The sequence below is a fragment of the Lemur catta genome, chromosome 6, assembly GCF_020740605.2.
Source record: "Lemur catta isolate mLemCat1 chromosome 6, mLemCat1.pri, whole genome shotgun sequence".
In the NCBI taxonomy this organism is placed as follows: domain Eukaryota; kingdom Metazoa; phylum Chordata; class Mammalia; order Primates; family Lemuridae; genus Lemur; species Lemur catta.
Window position 1 is genome coordinate 2,701,402 of NC_059133.1, and position 19,339 is coordinate 2,720,740.

General features: G+C 57.5%; 1 protein-coding gene across 1 annotated transcript in view; it reads right to left on the minus strand.

Annotated features, from left to right (window-relative positions):
* Positions 1-19,339, minus strand: part of TBC1D22A (TBC1 domain family member 22A) — a 327,765-nt gene that overhangs the window by 82,071 nt on the left and 226,355 nt on the right. The window contains 1 exon segment of the mRNA XM_045552759.1: positions 14,678-14,805. Within this exon segment, the coding sequence (XP_045408715.1) occupies positions 14,678-14,805 (128 nt within the window).

The following is a 19,339-nucleotide window of genomic DNA, read 5'->3' on the forward strand; positions in this document are numbered from 1 at the left end:
GGAGGCAGATCTGTGGAGCACGAATAACACAGCAAAGGAAGCAGGCAGGGTGGGGGACCGCTGGGGGCTGACACACGTGGCCCCAGGGACAGCCAGATAAAAGAGCATCCTCTGCAGTTTGAGGGGTGTTTCAGGGAAGAAAAAAACAGCCCAGGGCGGCCATTCTCCATCTCCATCAGCTACTCTAATGTAAGCAGCGGCAAAGCCACCGGTTTCTAACACGGCTAAGGGAGACCTCGGGACCTGCCACACGTCCCCACCAACATCCTGCTCCTTTCCCACAGCAGCGTCCACCTGTGTGTGTTTTTCCTCCTCTGCTCTCAGCCCACGGTGCCGGTGGCTCTCGCGTTAGGGGTCCCAGGGAGCCGAGAACTTGGCTACTGGCTGTCACCCAGAGGTTCCGGGTAGAGCTGGCCACTGGGAGTCTCATCACTTGGTGGCCAGACGTCTGAGGACAAGTTATGGGCTCTCTGAGACTCAGTTTCCTCTTCCATAAAATGGAGAAGTGATAGTTGCCGCTTACGAAGCATTCACGTGTCCTTGGCGCTATTCCATTTTCACGACAGCCTGGGATGCAGCTCTCGGAACCTCCTCGTGTTCCCAGGAGATTAAATGCGCCGGCACACGCGTGAGCATGCAAGGCAGTGTGCAGGATGCCAGCACAGGCCTGGGGCGCAGGAGGGCTCGGCAAATGCCAGCAAGTGCTACCGTCGGCCAACTCAGCAGAGTTAGTAATGGTGTTTCTTAGCCAAAGATGAGCTTGGTGAGGCATCATGAATTGACCCACCTCCACCTCTCAAGCTCACCCTGTGCACGCAGGCCTCCCTCCTCACCGGCATCCGGCCGCGGGACCTTCCTGCTTTTGTGGTCCCCACAGGCCTGGCAAAGTGCAGCCCGGCTGGGAGAGCAATTCGCCATCTTCCCCAGGGGTGGTTAGTAATGGCGCTTCTGAGGCCTCCGAGTGCCCCTGACGAACTGGCCCTGAGACATGCCGTCTGCTTCTCTCCTGCAGGAAAACGTGGCCTCCAGAGGAGAAGGCAGCCTGCCGGGGGGCAGGGGCGGGGGCTAGAATGTCACACCCCCCACACCCGGCCTCTACGAGGGAAGGGAGGCTGGACATGAGTCCCGTCAGTGGTGCTGGGACACGGCCTCTCTGCCATCAGAAAACAGAAAATAAACCGTGGAGGAGACCTGCGGGGAGGCTAATCGCGGGCTGCAGGTTTATTTAAAGCAGGCCCATCCGCGCTCGGGGAGGGGCCCTCTGCCCAGGGCCCCACATGCTCAAAGGAACCCAGAGCAGGGGCCTGACTCCATGCAGCAAATCCTCTGTGTGCTCAGCAGTTAAGTACAAAAGAGGTTTGTCAAGGAGCTAGGAGGTTAACACTTGGAAACTTCAATACTCAAACAGTGAAAGGAAGCCAACGTTTAGCCCAGAACACTGTCCTAATGTCACAAAGCCTGGCCACCAGGAGCGAGGAAGGAAGAGCACGGCATCCTCTGGCCAAGCCATGAGTGTCACATGGGGGACCCAGGCAGAGCGTTGGCCTCATCCTCCTGGCCATTAACAAAAGGTCACAGAAAATTGGACTGGAAACCTTGAGAATATTCCCTCTGCCGGGGACACAGGAAGCCAAGCTCCCGAAAGTAATTCTTAGGTTAACTTTTATTTTTTGGATTTCTTCCAGAACACATAAAAATGAAGGTAATTACCAGGCTATGCTAGACCTTAAAAGCAGAGTCTCTAAATCAAGGGCACGTGTGGACAGTCAGGTGCCCCCTGCGTGGTGTCCGTCAGCTTTCTGTGCCTGTCCCCTGGGACCCTGTGCAGGGCTGCTTCCCACGGGGCTCCTGAGCAAGAAGCAGCAGGGGCCCCACCTCCACCCCGGCCTCAGCTCCCCCCGTGCCGCCCACCACAAGAAGCCACGCAGGAGAGGGTAGCTCGGGGGCCGTGGGGGCCGCTGGAGGAGGATGGAGGGAGGGTCCCAGACCCCAGGGGGTCTACGTGCTTCCTACTGCTCTGTCTGCCCCTTCCTCCTTGGGCCTGGTCGTAGCCATTACGACTGTCTGGATCGCCAGGGCCACCCTGCCCTTGGCCCTTTGCTCTTTGTCCTCTGTCTGGTAAGGAGGCCTCCGTAACCAGGGACACTGGCTTGAGACTACCAAGCACTGTCTCAACAAGAAACACAGTAAAGGAATGCACTGGGGCTGGGACCCCCCCCCCGGGAATGTGACAAGTCCGGCCCCTCTTGCTGGGCCCCTGCAGCATGCCCCCATTTGCCCTGTGACCGAAGGCCAGCCAGAGGCCAACGCCACCCTCTTTCCTGACAATGACGGTGGGCAACTCTGGGCTTGGGCTGACCGCAGTAAGTGCTGAGGGACTGTTCTGAGCAGTGCCTTCGTGCACCACGCAAACCCCAACCCACAAATAAAGGGGTCTACACACACCATCTCGGCTCCAGGGTCCTGCCCCTGGGCTCCCTTTCTCAGTCACAGCCAGGGAGTTGAATCTCAGAGGAACCCTGACTTCAGTAACAGCGGCAGAACCGGGGCAGCCTGGGGTGGCTGGGAGAGGCACCCATGCTTCCACAGGGACCCCGCCCTGGCTTTTTGTCTTGTTACTTTTGTCCTCTGGGCTGAAAGTAATCTATCCTTTCATCAAAGGAAAGGTGGGTGAGTCATTAGGCAGTCAAACACCTGGGATGCAGCAAGTGTAGAAATATCGAGGGGCCCCACCCCTTAGCCACCAGGCAGGGGACAAGTCTATGCTTTGGAGGAAAAGTCCCTCCTGGGCACCGGAACAAGGGGGTCCGAGCGGAGTCTGAGCAAATGGAGCACCTCCCAAGCAAAGGCGAGGAGGGGACGCAGACAGCAGGACGCTGGAGAACCGCAAGGCCTCCCTGCAGGCAGTGCTAGAGCATGCTGCCCCTCCCCTCTCCCCAGAACACCCACAGCCTCTGCAGACCCCACGCCAGTGTCTCTCCTGCACCCAGGATGGCGAGTGAGTGTCCTTTACTGTCAAGGAAGCGGCTTCCTAAGTGTTCGTTTCAAAGTCCGGTGAGGTCTGTCTTGGCCCCTCGGTCTCCATCACGCCAGGGCTCTGTCTTGCTACCCTGCCCCACCCGGCCCTGCCCACGGCTTTCCAGCCATCCGTTCCCACCGCAGCAGGCGCTGAGTGGCTGGTTCCTGGAGGCAAGGCCTTCTCCTCTGCGCCCGCTGCGCCCAGCACACCGCCTTGTGCAGGCGACTGACTCCATTCTTTAGGACCACGACGCAAATCTCTGGCCACAGAGATGGAATTCAATCATTTTCCTGAAAGTGTGTGATCATTATTTAATATATAACCTTAATTAATATTCCTTGCACGTTCATTTCTCTCCTAACCCTGCCTTCGTGCAGTGGGGGCAGCTCCCTGCAGGGAGGGACGGCCCGACCCCGCCTGTGCCCCATTTCCTCACACTCAGGTCGGGCTCGGGTCAGGAGAAACACAAGTCCTCGCACGGCATCGTCCAACAGCCCTGGTTTCACTCAACCCTTTGTCCTGAGGCAACAGAAGTCAGACAAGTTGTTTAAGGTCGCGCTGCAGATGAAGTATTCATGAGGACATCGTCTAAGACACAAAGAAATGCGACCTGGCAAGGAAAGTGAAGGACGAGCTGTGCAGCCCTTGCACGTCTGTCGCCTCCCTGTAGGATACTGCTGGCCCCGTGTGACCCTGTAGGAGACTGCTGGCCCCGTGTGACCCTGTAGGAGACTGCTGGCCCCGTGTGACCCTGTAGGAGACTGCTGGCCCTGTGTGACCTTGGGTGGGGTGGCCAGCCATTCCCACCTCACACTCCTGCAGAACAAGACTCCAGGGCAGCCTGCAGGGCTCTGCGCACCCCTCCCCACCCCTGCAGCCCTGGGGTGGGATCTGAGGGCCCCGAGGGGTCCCTGGGAATGACTGACTTGAGCATTTATTGGAAACCTGACTCCTCTTCAGTTAGAGCCTGGATGAGGGCGGGGCTCCGCATCAGGAGGCCAATGCACCGTTACTGCTGCAGCTCCGGCAGAAAGACATGTTTAATAAACCCTGTTCTTTCTACCCATGGATCCCAGTCCCACATCCGGAGCCACAGAGACCTAGCCTGACGCCCACTCCAGGGCCCGGTCCTCTGAGGTGGGCAGCACAGGTCCTCAGGCTTCTCTCTCTGGTCGCAGGTCGCAGGGCGTGGTGCGAGCCAACCCCCTCACTCGGCAGGTGTTCCCGGGCATTCCGCCTAGTGCAGATCTCAACAGTCACCCGGGAGGTACAGGGACTCGGGGGCCCGTCCCAGAGAGCCCACAGCCTGCCAGGGCCCGGCCAGCAGTATCCTACTGGGAAGCGACAGGACGCGCAGGTGCCCGGCATCGGCTGGGCAGCAGCTCACAGCGCCCGGCGCACAGGGGAGGTCAGAGAGCACGGTGCCGCCTGGGGGCTCTGGAGGGCGGTGGGGAGGCAGCACCACAGGGGACTTGCGCTGCACCGAGGCGGAGCCCCGGAGCCTGTGGGACGCACAAACGAAACGAGGGCCCTCCTGACCCTCACCACGCAGTGCACTGGGGCCCAGGACCTTCCACTCAGCCCCACGGAGCTGTGACTTGTCAGAAACAGTCCCACGTCCAGCTCCCGAGCCCTGCTGCCGCCAGAAAAGGTGCGGGTACCTGGACACTGCGTCCACGGGCAAGGCCTTGTGCATGTGCGTGCGGACCCCCACCCCCCAGTCCACCCCACCCGTGCCCTGCCCCCGCCTCACAGCCCAGTGCCTCCGCCTGCCTCCGCGCTTCCAGGCTCCACGCTCCGGCCCGGGGCTCCCTCCACGAACGCCTGCTGCTTTCCTCGTTTCTGGAAACCAGATGCGGGGGGCTGTGGGATTGGGGTGCTGGGTGTGGGGAGAGGGGCACATGCTTGGGGGCACCAGAAAGAGCATGGACAGGCTTTGGGGCCAAAACCAAGCCCCCACCCAGTTCTCAGAGCGCCAGCTTCCTCCTGGATAGACAGCAGCAACCGACCCACGCGCAGGATGCTGTGATTGGAGGTCACAAGGTCAAAGTGTGTGGCCCGCCACAGGCCCCCCCCCCCCCCCGCCGGTAGTTGGCTGTGTCTTTCTTACGCACTGCTGGGGTCCAGGGCCTGGCACACGGGAGGGCCTCAACATGGGACTAAGAACAATGAACAAGAGTCACTGACAAGCTACCCCGCTAACAATGGAGCCTTGCTTGCCACATGTTTTTTTTATTATTATTATTTTTAAAAGAATTCTTTATAATCTTTCCTTAGAAAATGTCATTACCTGAAATTCAGCTCCAAAACTGGCTAAGAATTCTTGTCTCCTTTGGAGCAAGCACAGAGAAATGTATTCAGACTGGTCACCCACTATCGATCGCAACAGTGCCACCTGACGCCTGGGAGTGACCACTGCAGGAGAGGGCTGGACGTCGGAGACGCCGGGAGGACTCTGTCTCCAGCCCAGAGACTCCTCAGGGAGGAGCCACGCCGACGGGGCTTTCCGACGGCGGGAGCACAGGCACCACCGGGCTCTTCAGCGGCTCTTTCCCCCGGAGCCCACGTGACCGACGGCGAGGCGCTGCCATCGGGCCTGCTGCTGGGCAGCTGCAGTCCACAACCCCGCACCCAACAGCTTTCCAGAAATAACAAAGCTGTTTCTGTTATACGTTCAGCAATCAGAGACCAAAACCTGCAAATCACCTTCTTGCTCCAGTGACAATTCGGAATTTCATCTGCACAGCGAGGAGAGCCCGCCCGTGTCAAGGACCGTGTGCAAGCTGGCCGGGGCCCCACACCCCCCCGCCACCCGCAGAGCCATTCCTTCCTGGGCCCTCATACACGTGGCCAAATGTGCGGGAGCCACCCCGGCCTGCCGTGGGAAGAAACCCTCTCCTTCACCGTCCCCAAGCCCTGAATAAGCTCGGATAAAGCCAGGCGTGATTGAAATATGAAGAAAGAAAGTCTTAGAGTCAGGAAAGATATTCCAGATACTTCTTTAAATACGAGCTCTAAACCCCCAGGACACTGACTCTATTGCCACTCTGAAGTAGCAGATACACCTCCCCTGTCTCCTCCCTGCCAACTGAGCAGCAGTGAGCCACGTCATGCTGAATATTCTCATTCCTGTTTAATAAATCCTTCCCCAGCTGATAGGGCTCTACAGCTACTTCCCGCAGGTGGGTCGGCATGAAAAGCTCACCACCTCAAGTCTTAATGGGCTTACGAACATGCTGTGTGAAGAAGACCTGCTTCTCCTACTTTATTAGATTAACCCAACCCATCAGCTCCAACGCCACCCGACTCACAGAATCAATGCTGTGGCACCGGAAGGGCCAGGACAGCCCCATGGCTGTCACCACAGAGCACACCCAGGCCTGGCCCGGACACTCCCAGGGTCACCGTGCCGTGTGAATGTCCCAGAGGAGCCATGGAGAGCAGGTCCAGACAACCCCTGGAGAAATGCGGAGCCGAGGACACCGATGATGAAATGAGGGACAAGACAGCAAACTGTTTAAATCCAGCACAAATCCCCAGGGACTGGGCCACGGGGCCAGAGCTGGGCTCTGAGGACGGCAGACACCTGTGGTTTGCGCCAAGGAGAAAGTGCATTCCATGGCTCAAGAGGCAGGTGGGTGCAGGGGCTCCGTGTGAGGTGTCATTGGGTGTGGCTGCACCAGGGCACTCGGGTGCCAGGGCAGAACGGAAGCCGCGCGACTGAGGCAGGGCCTTGTGGGGAGGCTGCACATGCCCTGTTCAAACGCTGGGTTTTATCTGGGGCCGGGAGGAGCCTGGCTCTGAGCAGGGCCCCTCATTTCTGCCGTCGGTCCCCACAGCAGCCCACGGGAAGCTGCAGGTAGGAGGGCCGGGCTGAGACTGTGCTGCCTGGTATGTGGCTTGCCCGCGTCTTCCTCTGTCACAGGCCCAGAATTTGTACAGCTCCACAGTTGACAAAACACCCGGGGTAACGGTGGTGGGACGCCAACCTCGTCTGGCGCCGACTCTGTGCTTGGCACAGGGCCAGGCACTTTCCGTAGGTTAGAATGGGGGGAACAAACTGTCTCGAGGGTGCCTTCTCCACACACACGTTTCACTGGAGCACAGCCACGCCCGTCCATCCCTGTCCACGGCCGCCTTTGGGCCTCAACAGCAGAGCGGCTGTGAAACAGTCCATATGGCCTGCAAGCCTGAATATTTACTGTCTCACCCTGCACAGCAAACACGAGCCAACCCTTGCATTAGACAGCCCGTCCTCACTCCCAGCAACAATCCCACAAGGCGAGCGAGCTTCAGGAAGCCTGACTCGCCAAGGATATAAATGTAAGCACTGAGCTAGGACAGAAACCGCGAGAGTCCAAGACGTGGCAGGGAGCAGGATCCATTAGGGCTTATGTGAAATACCCACATAAATTCTTTCCTCAAAGGATCCAGATCCATTTGGCCACAGGTGGGCGATTCAGGCTTCGCTGTACAAAAAGCTTCCCAGCCACAGATTACCGCATTGTGCCCCCCTCCCACCCCTGACAGCTCGGGGGCTCAGGGGGGGACTCGCCGCCACAGGAGCCCGCCCTGAGCGTGGTGTGAGATGGCTCCTGCCCTCGGGAGAGGCGACAGACAGCAGAGGAATGATCCAGCCAAAGCCCAGGGAGACGAGCTCCACGTTCCGTCCCCGGATTTACAGCCAGCCCCGCGTGAGGAGTGCGGTGAGTGATGATTAAAGACAGGCTTTGGGATGTGGGCAGTAGAGGTGTCATAATTAAAATTCAAGTGTCCTTTTGGATGTCACTAGGAAGGAATTTCATAAATGCCTTAGGCCAAATGAAGTCATCTTGCAATACTCACCAGGGAAAAGGAAATGTTTCCTTTTCTCCAAAAAAAAATTCACTAGGTCATAGGAAGCGTAGAGCCTCAGAGCACTTCCCTTGTGTACTAGAGACATTTGTCCCCGTCCTCACAGGGCACAGAGCAGGGATCATTCCAGAGCAGCAGAAGTGACCACCTCAAGGTGTAACAGAGCCCTAATGGCCATGGGCGTTCACCAAACCGGGAGCAAGAGCTCCCAGGCCCAGGACAGCCAGGCTCCACGGCTGCTGGCTCCCCGAGTATCAACAGATGACAAAAGACCTCGCTCAAAGCCCTGAATATTCCGCAGAGGAAGGAAGTTACTGGAATTTAGAGAAAAGTTACCACTATTCTCAGAGCCTTTCAGAAACCTGTCCATGTCCTTTTTCATTCCAAGGTGGGTCCTAGGGGCACATTCACTGCTGAGTCACAGCCTGGCACGGTGGCAGCCATGGCACAGGGGCCACGACCAGCCTCCCCTCCCCCGTGCGCCCAACAGTCCCCACAGCCTCAGATGCCCGGGGACGGCCCATGGCGGGATGGCCCTCCCCATGTCAGTTCCATCTCCCCTCCGTGTGTCCTCCCCTCCCCCTCCTCTCCTGTCTAACTAACGCCTGTCATGCATCACAGCTGAAATCCCTTAAAGTCGTCATCCCAAACCCTCTCCAAACCCACCGCAGCCGTGGGGGGTTCCAGAGCTTCCCGTCGACTCTCAGCACCCGCTGCCTCCTTGCAGCACCCACCAGCTGTGGCACCTGCTCCACGATGCTCGCTCCCCAAGGGGGTGGCCTTCTCCTGATCTGAATTCAGGATGCTGCCCCCAGGGAGGTCCCCTCCAGCAGACACAGCCTGAGGACGACCACGCACAGGCAAGCAGAGCTGCAGCACTGTGGACATCTGCGGGGAGCTCCTGTGTCTGCTCCCCTGCCGGGGGGACCCAGAGAACACATGGGCTTGCTCGTGTCTCGGGGGCCAAGCGCTGCTGCTACAGAGGCCCCTGTGGACAGAACCCCACGGTGTGCAAGGTACGTCCACCCCCATGAGCACAAAAAGGCCACATCTGTGTCCCAGGACCTGCCCAGTGAGGGAATCGGGGGGCTGTGGCCCTGAAGGAGCCTGTGCCCACCAGGCCCCCAGAGGCAAAGTGCACCCAGAGGGCACAGGGAGGGACTGTGGCCGACCCTCACACCCCTCTGCACCCAGGGATCCCGCCAGGAGGATGTGCCATCTCAGGACTCTATTTATTTACATATATTTTAGAAAAAGGGTCTCGATATGTGGCCCAGGCTGGAGTGCAGTGGCTGTCACAGCTGATCCACTGCTGGGCAGCTCGGGAGTTCTGACCTGCTCCCCTTCCCACCTGGCAGTTCGCCCCTCCCTAGGCAACCCCTGCCCCGCTGCCGGCGATCACCATACTAATGCCGAACGTAGCGTGGGCACCAACAGGCAGGCGCACTGCAGCCCAGAGCCAGGCTCAGGGGATCCTCCCGCCTCGGCCTCCAGAACAGCTGGGACCACAGGCGCGAGCCACTGCCTGGGCTCTCGCTGCTGCGGGGAGAGGTCCTCAGAAGCAGGCCTGGGCTTCCTCAGAAAACAAGACCGGAGCACTGGGTCACAGCCACTGTTCTGAGCCTGCTGGTGTGACAATAAAATAGAAGCCACGTGTGGCTGCTTTTAAATGGACAAGCAATTGCAGAGAACATCCAGGAAGTGGAGGCACAGCAGGGAGAGCCACAGCTGGGAGGCTGCACAGCCCTTGCTGAGACCCGCTCTGGGTGTGCAGCGAGGGGGGCCCCGAGGATCCCTGACATCCCTCCACCCAGCACGCGCCGGAGCCCAGAGCGCCTGAGAGGGCAGCTGGGCTGCTTTCCTGCCTCGAATTCACCCACCCCACAAAGGCCTGTGGAGGGGAGGGGCCTCAACTGCTGACTTCTCAGTGTCTGGCACCACTGTCACCATTAATGTCCTAATACCGATACACTGCTGTCAAATTAGGCCTCTGCTTCATTCTGGTTTCCTTTGTTCTGGTTTCCTTTGCTTTTACCTGTCTTCTTTTGGTCCCAGCACCCCACCCAGGACACACTACATTCAGTCGCCACATCTCAGATTCCTCCGAGCTGTAACAGTTTCTCAAAGTTCCTTTGTTTCTGATGACTTGACCGTTCTGAGGAGCACCGGTCAGGTGTGCTGTAGAAAGGAACTCTAGGCCGGACGTGTTGCTCACGGTTGGACTGGGTGGGGCCGTGGGAGGGGACGCAGAGGCGAGGTGCCCTCTCCTCACACCTGGTCAGGGCACCTGCTGTCCACCTGCCTCCCCACTGCGGGTGCTGCCCGGGTCCCCCGCCGAGGTCTCCACAGTGAAGTTCGTTTCCTTCCTTGCAAACCACATCTCAGGATGGGGTCCCCATGCCCAGGCCGCCTGTCTGGGGCAGGGAGTTCTGCCACCTCCTCGAGGGGCGTCTGCATAAATCGTGTGGAATCTCCCACACGGCAGCTTAGCCTCCTCTCCCACCCACAGCCGCAGGGGTCTGTGGATACTTACTTTATACTTTGGGTACAACACAGCATCACTGTATTTATTTTGTTGCTCAATTGTTGTAGCTTTGGCCGTGGGATCCCTTTGACACCCAGCGCTATGGGTGATCTGACATTTCCTGACTTTCTGGCCCCACGAGATGCTCCAGGCTGGTCCTGCACATTCCCTGGCCTGGCCCTGGGGTCCGCCTGTCCCCGGGAGCCTGGGTGCCCTTCACTGGTGAAGTGACACATGGGTTCACACCAGTGGCAAATGCTAATCCGTGAATCACTCTCAGATGAGGAGAGCCCTACAGGTAAAAACGTTACTGCTCCCTAGACCCGGGGCTTTCTCTCCCTGGATGGTCACCGGGCCCCCCCTTCCCGTCACTCAGGTCCCAGCTCAGATGTCCACAAAGGGGTTCTCCCCAGTCCCCACGGCACACGGCAGCTCCCAGCGCCCTGTTCCCTGAAGGCAGCTCGCCTAGGCACACCTCCCTCCATCACCCCTCAGTTCCCTCTGCACCAGGACCGCGAAAGCAGCTTCTGCCCCTCTCCTCAATTCCAGACATTTCCCGCTCCCATCCTGCGACATGACGGATTTTAAAACACCATTTTCCTCTCATTGTCTACCGAGAAACAACTCCTTGCTTCCTGGGTACCTGACACTGAGCCAGGTTGGTCACAGGTTCATTCCGTCACGTGTTCATCGTCTCTCCCAGGAGATGGTAAGTGCTCTGAGGACAGGGACTTCCCTGTCTAACTCCCTGTGTTTCTGCAATCCTAGCACAGTGCTGGTGCGTAGCAGATGCTCAACACGTATTTCTGGAATAAATATTTGCACCAAGGAAGGAAGGAAGCTGCTGACCAGAGACCATGAGAGGCATCGCCCCACCCATGTGCCTCCCCCTGGAGCTGTCCCAGGCCCATCCTCCCGGCCTAGGCCTCCCTGGCCCACCTCTCAGGGCAGCTAAAGAGGGCTCTCACTGCTTTCCTCTCCTATTCCTGCCCTTTAAAACAACAGGTTTCTCTCTGAATTAACTAAACAACAAGATATTGACACACGCCAATCAATATCAGCTCCTCCGCCTGTGGCTGGCACCAACCCAGCTGCGGCATGTTTGTGACCGTCACCTCCCTCAGGGAGGGAGACTCTCTCACCACAACAGAATCGTTTATCTTTTTCACTTGTTCTCCTTTGCAGGACACTGACGGTCAGATCTGCTTCCTCAGAGCAACTGCTTACAGGGACGCAGCCCCTGGTGGCTGCCGCCAGCCTGAGAGGAGACAGCAAAGGCACCAGTGTGGTGCTGGACGCTGCTGGGGAGTCTGCGTGAAGAAGGTGCCCACAGTGTGAAGGCTGCGGGTTGCTGGGCGTTCCCGCCCTCGGACGCACCTCTGGCCTTGGCAGGCGGCAGCTCTCAGAAGAGACTCCGCTCACCTGGAGCCCAGATGGCCACAGCGTCAGCAGAGCCCACAGCCGCCCTCCCTCCACCGTGGCCATCCTGCGCATCACAGAAAGAGCAGCTCTGAGACGGCACGCGGCAGCTGGGCCACGGTGAGGGCCGAGCAGAAGCTGAGACTCCTGTGCCTGAGGGGTCCCTCACCGAGGCTGCCCCAACCCATCACCAGCGGGTAGCAACATCCCCCCGGGCCAGGCACTGCGTTCTCAGAGCCAGGAGCAGGCTCAGCCCCCACACCACCCAGAGCACAGCACGGGCCACAGCTATCAGCCCGAAGCACCCACTTGATCACTTTCCCGTTGACTCTGCCCTGCTCTTATCCACCCACATTAAAACAACCCCACTTGCCCACTTGAGGATACACGTCCGACACGTAAGGACATATGTCCAACACATTAGAGAACAGGCCTTTGGATTGGGGCAGTGAGGACAAGAAAAAATAAATACAACAAGAGAGCCCAGCTGAATCGCTGATGATAATGAATTTAAGACCAGATTAACTCAACCCTCCAGCTGTGGACCAACAAAAAAGCTAGCAAGCTCAAAGGTTTCTCTCTCGCTCAAGGCAATAAAGACGCAAGTGCAGGGACTGGTCATGGAGGGTGGGACGTGTCCTTTCCACAGGGCCAAGGCAAAGCTGGCGCCATATTTCATGGAGGACTCTGGAACTGGCTCTCATGGGCCGAGGCTATTCCAGGAGCTGGGACTGCCCCACCCACCCACAGCCATCCCACACCTACAACCACGTCCACCACGGAGCACGATATGCATCTAGGGAGCAGGGACGTCCCTTTTCTCTGGGCGACCCCTCGGTGCTATCTCCCATGCTCGTGACAATGCACCTCATGCATTTTGTCACCACCACCTAAGTTCATGGCCCGGTCCAGGGCAGGTGCTTATTAATAACCTTTTGTTGACACATGTCCCAAGAGGATTTCAAGCTACCTTGTAAGGGAAGAGTTACTGAAACTAATAAACACCCCAGTTTAGGGGAGAGTAATCACCCAATTGCTTTCCTATGATTACTATGTATTTTCATTGCCAAAAGATGCAATACAATTTCATGGTTACTTGGCCCTGTAAAATAGAAATACCCCCACATTTTAAGATATGAAAAGGTTTATAACCAGGATACTGTCAGTTCAAGAATGAGCCCATGGTACAAATGAGTCAATTCATGACAAAATTTAATTTCAGGAAAATTAACTCGATAAAGATGCCACGATTGTACTTAAAGTTTTAATACCTATTAGGAGTTGTGGGGAGCTGGTGCAGAACCAAGGGCAAGCGGATCCATTTCCTGGCTCCTCAGAATGTGACTGACTTGATACTTAATTTATTCGTAATGGGGACAGTCGTACAAGGAACTCCGTGTTTAATGAGGGGGGCCTGGGTCTTGAAAGCCTAACCAATCACGGAAATGGAGAGTGTTCACAGTTTACGGGACATTAGGTTTTGTTTCCTGGAACACTACAGAGAGCGCTTGCAGCACCACACTGACAGCTCCTTTAACCACGCAGCCACGGCGAGGCTTGATGTCCCCACACGTGGCGCTGGCCAGAAATTCTGTAGCTGCCACGTACCTAGGAAAGCAAAACCAAAGTGGGGGGTTTGAATGACAATCTACTGACTAGTAATAAATTCTGTAGTGAACATCACTAGGCTGTACAAGCTGCAGAAAAAAGAAAAGTCAAAACACAGGACATCAAAGCCACAAAACACCCACACCCACTGTGGGGCACACTGACCAGCGGCCTCAGACACAAAGCTGTGGGTTATTGTTCTAGATGATTCATACGAAAACAAGCCCAGAATGAGAGACCTGTGGGCGTGGAGGCCCAGCAGGCCGCCTGTCCTGGGGGAAGAATGCATCCAGGCAACCGTCCTGCAGGGAGGGGCTGACCAGAGACCTCCAGGCCCTCCCTGGAGGTCCCCAGGCCTTCCACAGACGTCCAGGGGCAAGGCTCCGATGCTGGGGCCCAATCCGGTGCCCGGCCCTCTGCTGCCCCACAGTGAGGCCGCTGCCCGAGAGCCCCCCAACCCCAGCACCCATCTCCAAAGGCGGCCACCCCCTTCCCAGAGCCCTGCGTGCAGCCCAGGAAGGGCCGCGCTCACTGTGGTAGAAAGCCCGCCCCTTGGGTGTAAGGATGAAAACCAGCCGTCTGCCTTTGCCTGCCGCACTCTGCGGAGATTTGATTCCTAATCCCACATAATGGTGCCTGCTGTTTGCAACTGATGATGGAAGGCCGGCACTAAACCCCCACAGCATGGCCTCAGCTTCAGCAAACAATATCCAACAAAATGAAAAGGTGCTAGAATAAGTAATGGGACACTCAGGGGAACAAAGGTGGCTTGTTCCAGAAAACTCAATCTCCTGAAGAAATGAATTTCATCAAAATAGGTGGAGAGTAGAAAATTTCCTATTGCAATGAATCTATCTGTGATTTTTAAAAAATCTTTATTATAAGTAACTCAAAACATAGACAATGTGTGAGTGCTGAGTGTGAATGTTTCTGGCAGAAGCAGCTCGAGCTCGCGGCAGTTGCGAGCATTGCTCACCACGCTCCCAGGACACTGCTGGAGATGCAAATTGCCAGCGAGCACCGGGGACACTGTCACCACAGTCGGAATGGAATTCAGCTACAAACACGACAATATACAGTTCTTTTCCCTGTTTTACATCTAGTCAGATGACAAGAATGCCAGAAATGTACTTCTGACAGACCATGTTTCAGCTGAGAAGATGCTTTGAAGGCAAAATCAAACGCAGCGCACGGACCCCGGGCAGACAGGACAGGACGCGGCCGGGCTCCCGGCTCCGCGAGGGCGAGCTCACCTGGTAGGTGTCCCACAGCCGGATGGTGCAGCGGAGGGGCACCTCCCGCATCAGCAGGTTGTTCATCCAGCGGAAGGCAAACTGCAGGTATCTCACCTCGTGCTGGTCCAGGTGCCGATGGACTTGCTCTGCACAAAACAAACACAGGCCCCGAGGCCGTCAGCGGAGCCCTCTGGAGGCCCCCCGGCAGCCGGGTCCTCTCTGCCTGCCGCAGAACCCCACTTCGACAGCACGTCCCCCAACGACCTGAGAATTAATTCTATTAGTGAAAAACTTCGCAGTTCACTGTTCTTTAAGAAAAGCAAACGACGGTGCTGCTGATGGTGAGGATGGTAACAGCCACAACAGCTGCCACGTACCTCGTGCCTCCAGGTTTGGGTGCCTCGCAGCCCACAGCCCCAGGTGACGAGCAGGGTGACACCTGCCTCACAGACGAGAGCATGCACGGTGTGGCAGAGCCCAGACTGACACCGTGCCCGAGTGGCTCCACAGACATGCACTCTTTCCCCTGCTCCAGGGCAGGGCCACAGCCCCAGGCTGGGGTCCTGCCCTGCGAGGCACTTACAGAGAAGATGAGCTCGCCAGCTGGCCAAGACTGACTCAGCCCCAGCCGGGGAAACTGTCCCACCCGCACCTGCGCCTGCACCCCACTGCTGAGCGGGCAAGTGAGACCTGTCTTCAGCCTCTGGGTTCCAGGTTTGGGGCATCTGAAGAGGCCGGGCATCACTGAGTGTCGTTCCCCAAAGCACAAGCTCGCCTCAGCCACATGCTCTTGCCTTCTTGTCAAGCCGCGGTGGGCAAAAAGGCAACAGTTGTGGCTTTAGCTCCTGCACTCCTGCCTCCCAGCCCTCTGCGGGGCTGTTACCACCTGTGGAGACAGGCATCGCCCTCTCAGAAGCTCCAAGGTCTAAGGGCTCCTGGACCCGTCGGCCCAGGAGACAAAGATTCTGGCAATCCTGGTGACGACACTCCTGTTGTCCGACGTTCCACCCACTCGGCGGTCCCACTCTGAAGGGCCTGGGAAAGCTGGGAGCCATTTTATAAAACAAGTAATTATCACCTATTGCCCCGACTGTGAACGGCCGATCTTACCCAGGGCCCACAGAGCCTTGCTAGGAGCCCTCCCGCCCCACGCCTCTTCCCTCGCCCACTTCCCCAGGCACCTCCTCCCCACTCACCTGCCCCACCCTGAGAAGGGACCCTGAGAAAACTCCACAGGTTCCCCGTTCTTCCAAAGAAAGTTCTAGGGCTGGCACATAAACAAATGTGAGAGAGAAGCTAGAGTTCTGCCCACTGGTTTGTTTTCACTCAAGTCCCTGATTAATTTGCAATGTTTCAGCCACAAGCAAACGGTGGGGATGGGAGGTCCATCCTGCTACAGTCCCACAACTCACGCACCAGCAGCCCTGGCGGAGCACGTGGGAGCCTGGCGGGTTTCGGGCTATGAGACCGGGAGCTGCTCTCGCCAGAGACAGGAGGCTCTGCCAGGCTGGCCCTAGAAAAGCGCAGACAGCTCTGGTCCCCATGCTGGGCCCTGCCGGGAAGGGAGTCGGTGCCTTAACTGTCTCTGCCCTCGCTGTGTCCCTCCGTCCCCAAACCACTGTCCTCAGCTGACCAGAACAAACACGCCAGACAGGATTCCTGCGGGACCCAGTGTGGGGACACATGGGGACGAGGCCCTGGTGCATGCTGCACAGTGGATGCGGCACGATACGCTCAACTACGACAAGACAGCACGCAAGTACTGACCTGGCGGAACAGAACAGCGGGGCCTCCCTGGGCATCCTGGGAGCAAGGCGCCGGGGAGCGGGGCTGCCTTGCTGGAGGCCCCCAGGACAGTCTCCAGGGGGCTTCCCAGACCAGGCAGCAGCTGGGACCCCAGAGGCCCCCACACACCCGCCACTTTGTGCTGCCTCCACATGAACAAACTTGGGGACGGAGGGCTCTGGGCCGGGCAGAGGGCGGCCCCAGGAAGCAGGCAGGATGGAGGGCCTAGGGGGTGGAGCAGCCTGCCGGGGCTCCTCTAGCTGGCATCCGCCCGCCCCGGGTACTCAGCTAGGACAGACAGGGTGTTCCTTTTTGTGTTGTGAAGAGCTCTGGCACACGCCCTAACACGGCCCCTGGACGTCCACGTTCCCACATCAGCAAATCCCACTTGCCCTCACCCCACCCGAGAAAGATTCCGGAGTAGAAGGTTTTGGTGAAAAAGTGGCTGGAAACGCTGGTGCTTGGTGTGAGTCGGGGAATCTCGCGGCGTCAGTCCCACAGTCACGGAAGCAAGCGGGGCCGCGTGAGGGCAGTAAGGACAGACAGCCCTGAGTTATCGAAATGTCATTTTTATATTAAAACCAAAACAAATATGTACGATGGCATCAAGTCAACTGTTGTCACCAGTTTCTAGGATAAAACCCGAGGGTGCAATGAAATCTCGTCTTCGCGCTGGGCCCTCCCAGCTCCACGGCCCAGAGTGCCCAGCACGAAGGCCAGGGTCTCCCCGCCTGGGCACCAGAGAGGGCACAGCGCCAGGGACAGCGGGCCTGACACCAGCACAGCGGGGCTTTGCAGTGACCTCACGGCCCCCCCAGGCTGGGCTGGGCCATCCTCATCTTCATCCCCATCATCTTCATCATCATCCTCTGCCTCCGTTTCCTCATCACCATCATCTTTATCATCCTCCCCCTACTCTTTCTCCTCCTGCTCTTCCTCATTATCACCATCATCATCTTCATCCTCATCTTCTTCATCCTCCCCCTCCTTTTCCTTCTGTCATAATCTTGATCATCTTCCTCCTCTTCCTCATCTTCCTCATTATCCTTCTCATCATCAGCAGCAGCATTATCTTCCTCCTCCTCCTCTTTCCTTATCATCCTCCCCCTCTTCACTCTCCTCTTCCTCACCTTCCTCATCCTCATCATCACCATCATCTTCCTCTTCCTCCTCATCACCACCATCAATTTCCTCATCATCTTCCTCTTCCTCCTCTTCCTCCTCATCATCACCACCATCAATTTCCTCATCATCTTCCTCCTCCTCCTCTTCCTCCTCATCATCACCACCATCAATTTCCTCATCATCTTCCTCTTCCTCATCATCACCACCATCAATTTCCTCATCATCTTCCTCCTCCTCCTCTTCCTCCTCATCTCCACAGCTGCTAAAACACAGACTCTCATCTTGACTTTCTCCATGAGAATCTTGGCGGGGACTGAAAAATTCCTGCAGAAGACCCGTCCATGCCAGCCATGCCCGCGTGCTGGGAATCCTCTCGGGTGGCCACCCGGGGACGCGGCCCCACACGCTGGCAGGGATGGGGGGAGAAAGGGCCCAGGCTCCCACACGGGACGTCCCCACTCCGAGCTCCACACCAAGGAAAGGGCTCGTGTGTGTGACCACAGGCAGTGCCAGCATGTCATTTACTTAATAGCTTTCTTTTCGTCAGCTTATGCTTGACTAAATGCATTTATTTTTAAAACAGAACTAATTTCACCACCAAGGAACAGCTCCCACCTGCTGTGACGGTGGGTAGAGCAGCGGGCACGTGACCCTCGTGGTGCCTCTCGCAGGCCCTGCCAGCCTCGGCGCTGTCCATCACACAGCTCGCGTTCAGAAGGACCAGAGCCCAAAGGAGGCGATGCTCTCTGTGTCCCTGGCCTTTCAGCTCGGCGGCACTTCCTGCCACGAGGGGTTTCCTCACCACACACACGTGGGCTCCATCCACGGCCCGCAGTTGGAGAAATACTGGCCCGCAGAACAAAGCTGGGCACTCAAGAGCAGCAGCAGAGCCCCCACCTGTCTTCTCAGCCTTCGCTCCTGGGCCCCCCGCCCTGCCCGGTGCAACGTGACTCACACGTACAGACACCTGCACAGCTTCCGCAAACGCCCACGCCCTAGCCTGCCCCTCGTCTTGGCTCTACGAGCACGTCCACTGTGGAGTGGGCAGAACTGCTTAGCAGCCGTGCCCACCCCTAGGATGAGAGCTGGTCGGGGCAGGCACCACGTCTGAGTCGCCTGGTTCTCCAGCCCCTGGTGCACACGAGGTGCCTAGGAAGTGCCTGTCAGATGAATGAGTCAATGCGGTAAGAAAACACATAACTGAAAACCCAAATAAACACCCAGGTTGCCAGTCCTCCTTCTCCACTTCTATTTCTCAACACAGCAATACTGAGGGGTTTTTCAGCAATACAATCAGACATTGTGTTCTTTTTAAAGAATTTGTAGAATTGTTTCTAACCTGAAATTATCTGCTACTACGAAACTAAACGGGTGGACGTTCCAAGGGCCCTCAGGTGGTTCCTCTGCCAGGGCCTGACCTCCACCCGTTCCCCAGCAGGGCACAAGTCTGCCAGGACGGACGGCCAGCCTGTGCCCAGCCCAGCCACTGCCACGGAGAGCTCTGATCAACATGAAATTCGAATCTGATGAACACTTGAAAACCAGCAGTTTAGAAAATGACTAAATTTACTGAACAAGCCTCTTCTGCACAGAAAAGAAGAGGAATGAGGTTCCATGAATATGCAGTTGGCTACCAGGGGACAGCAGGCCGGAACAACTGTGACAGCTCTGGAGAAGCGTGCATGAGGAAGGCAGGGCGTGTGCAAGGAGTGCTCCCAGGGCAGGTGCCCGGCCCCCGCAGGGAGCACCAGGTTCCACCGGGCACCCCTC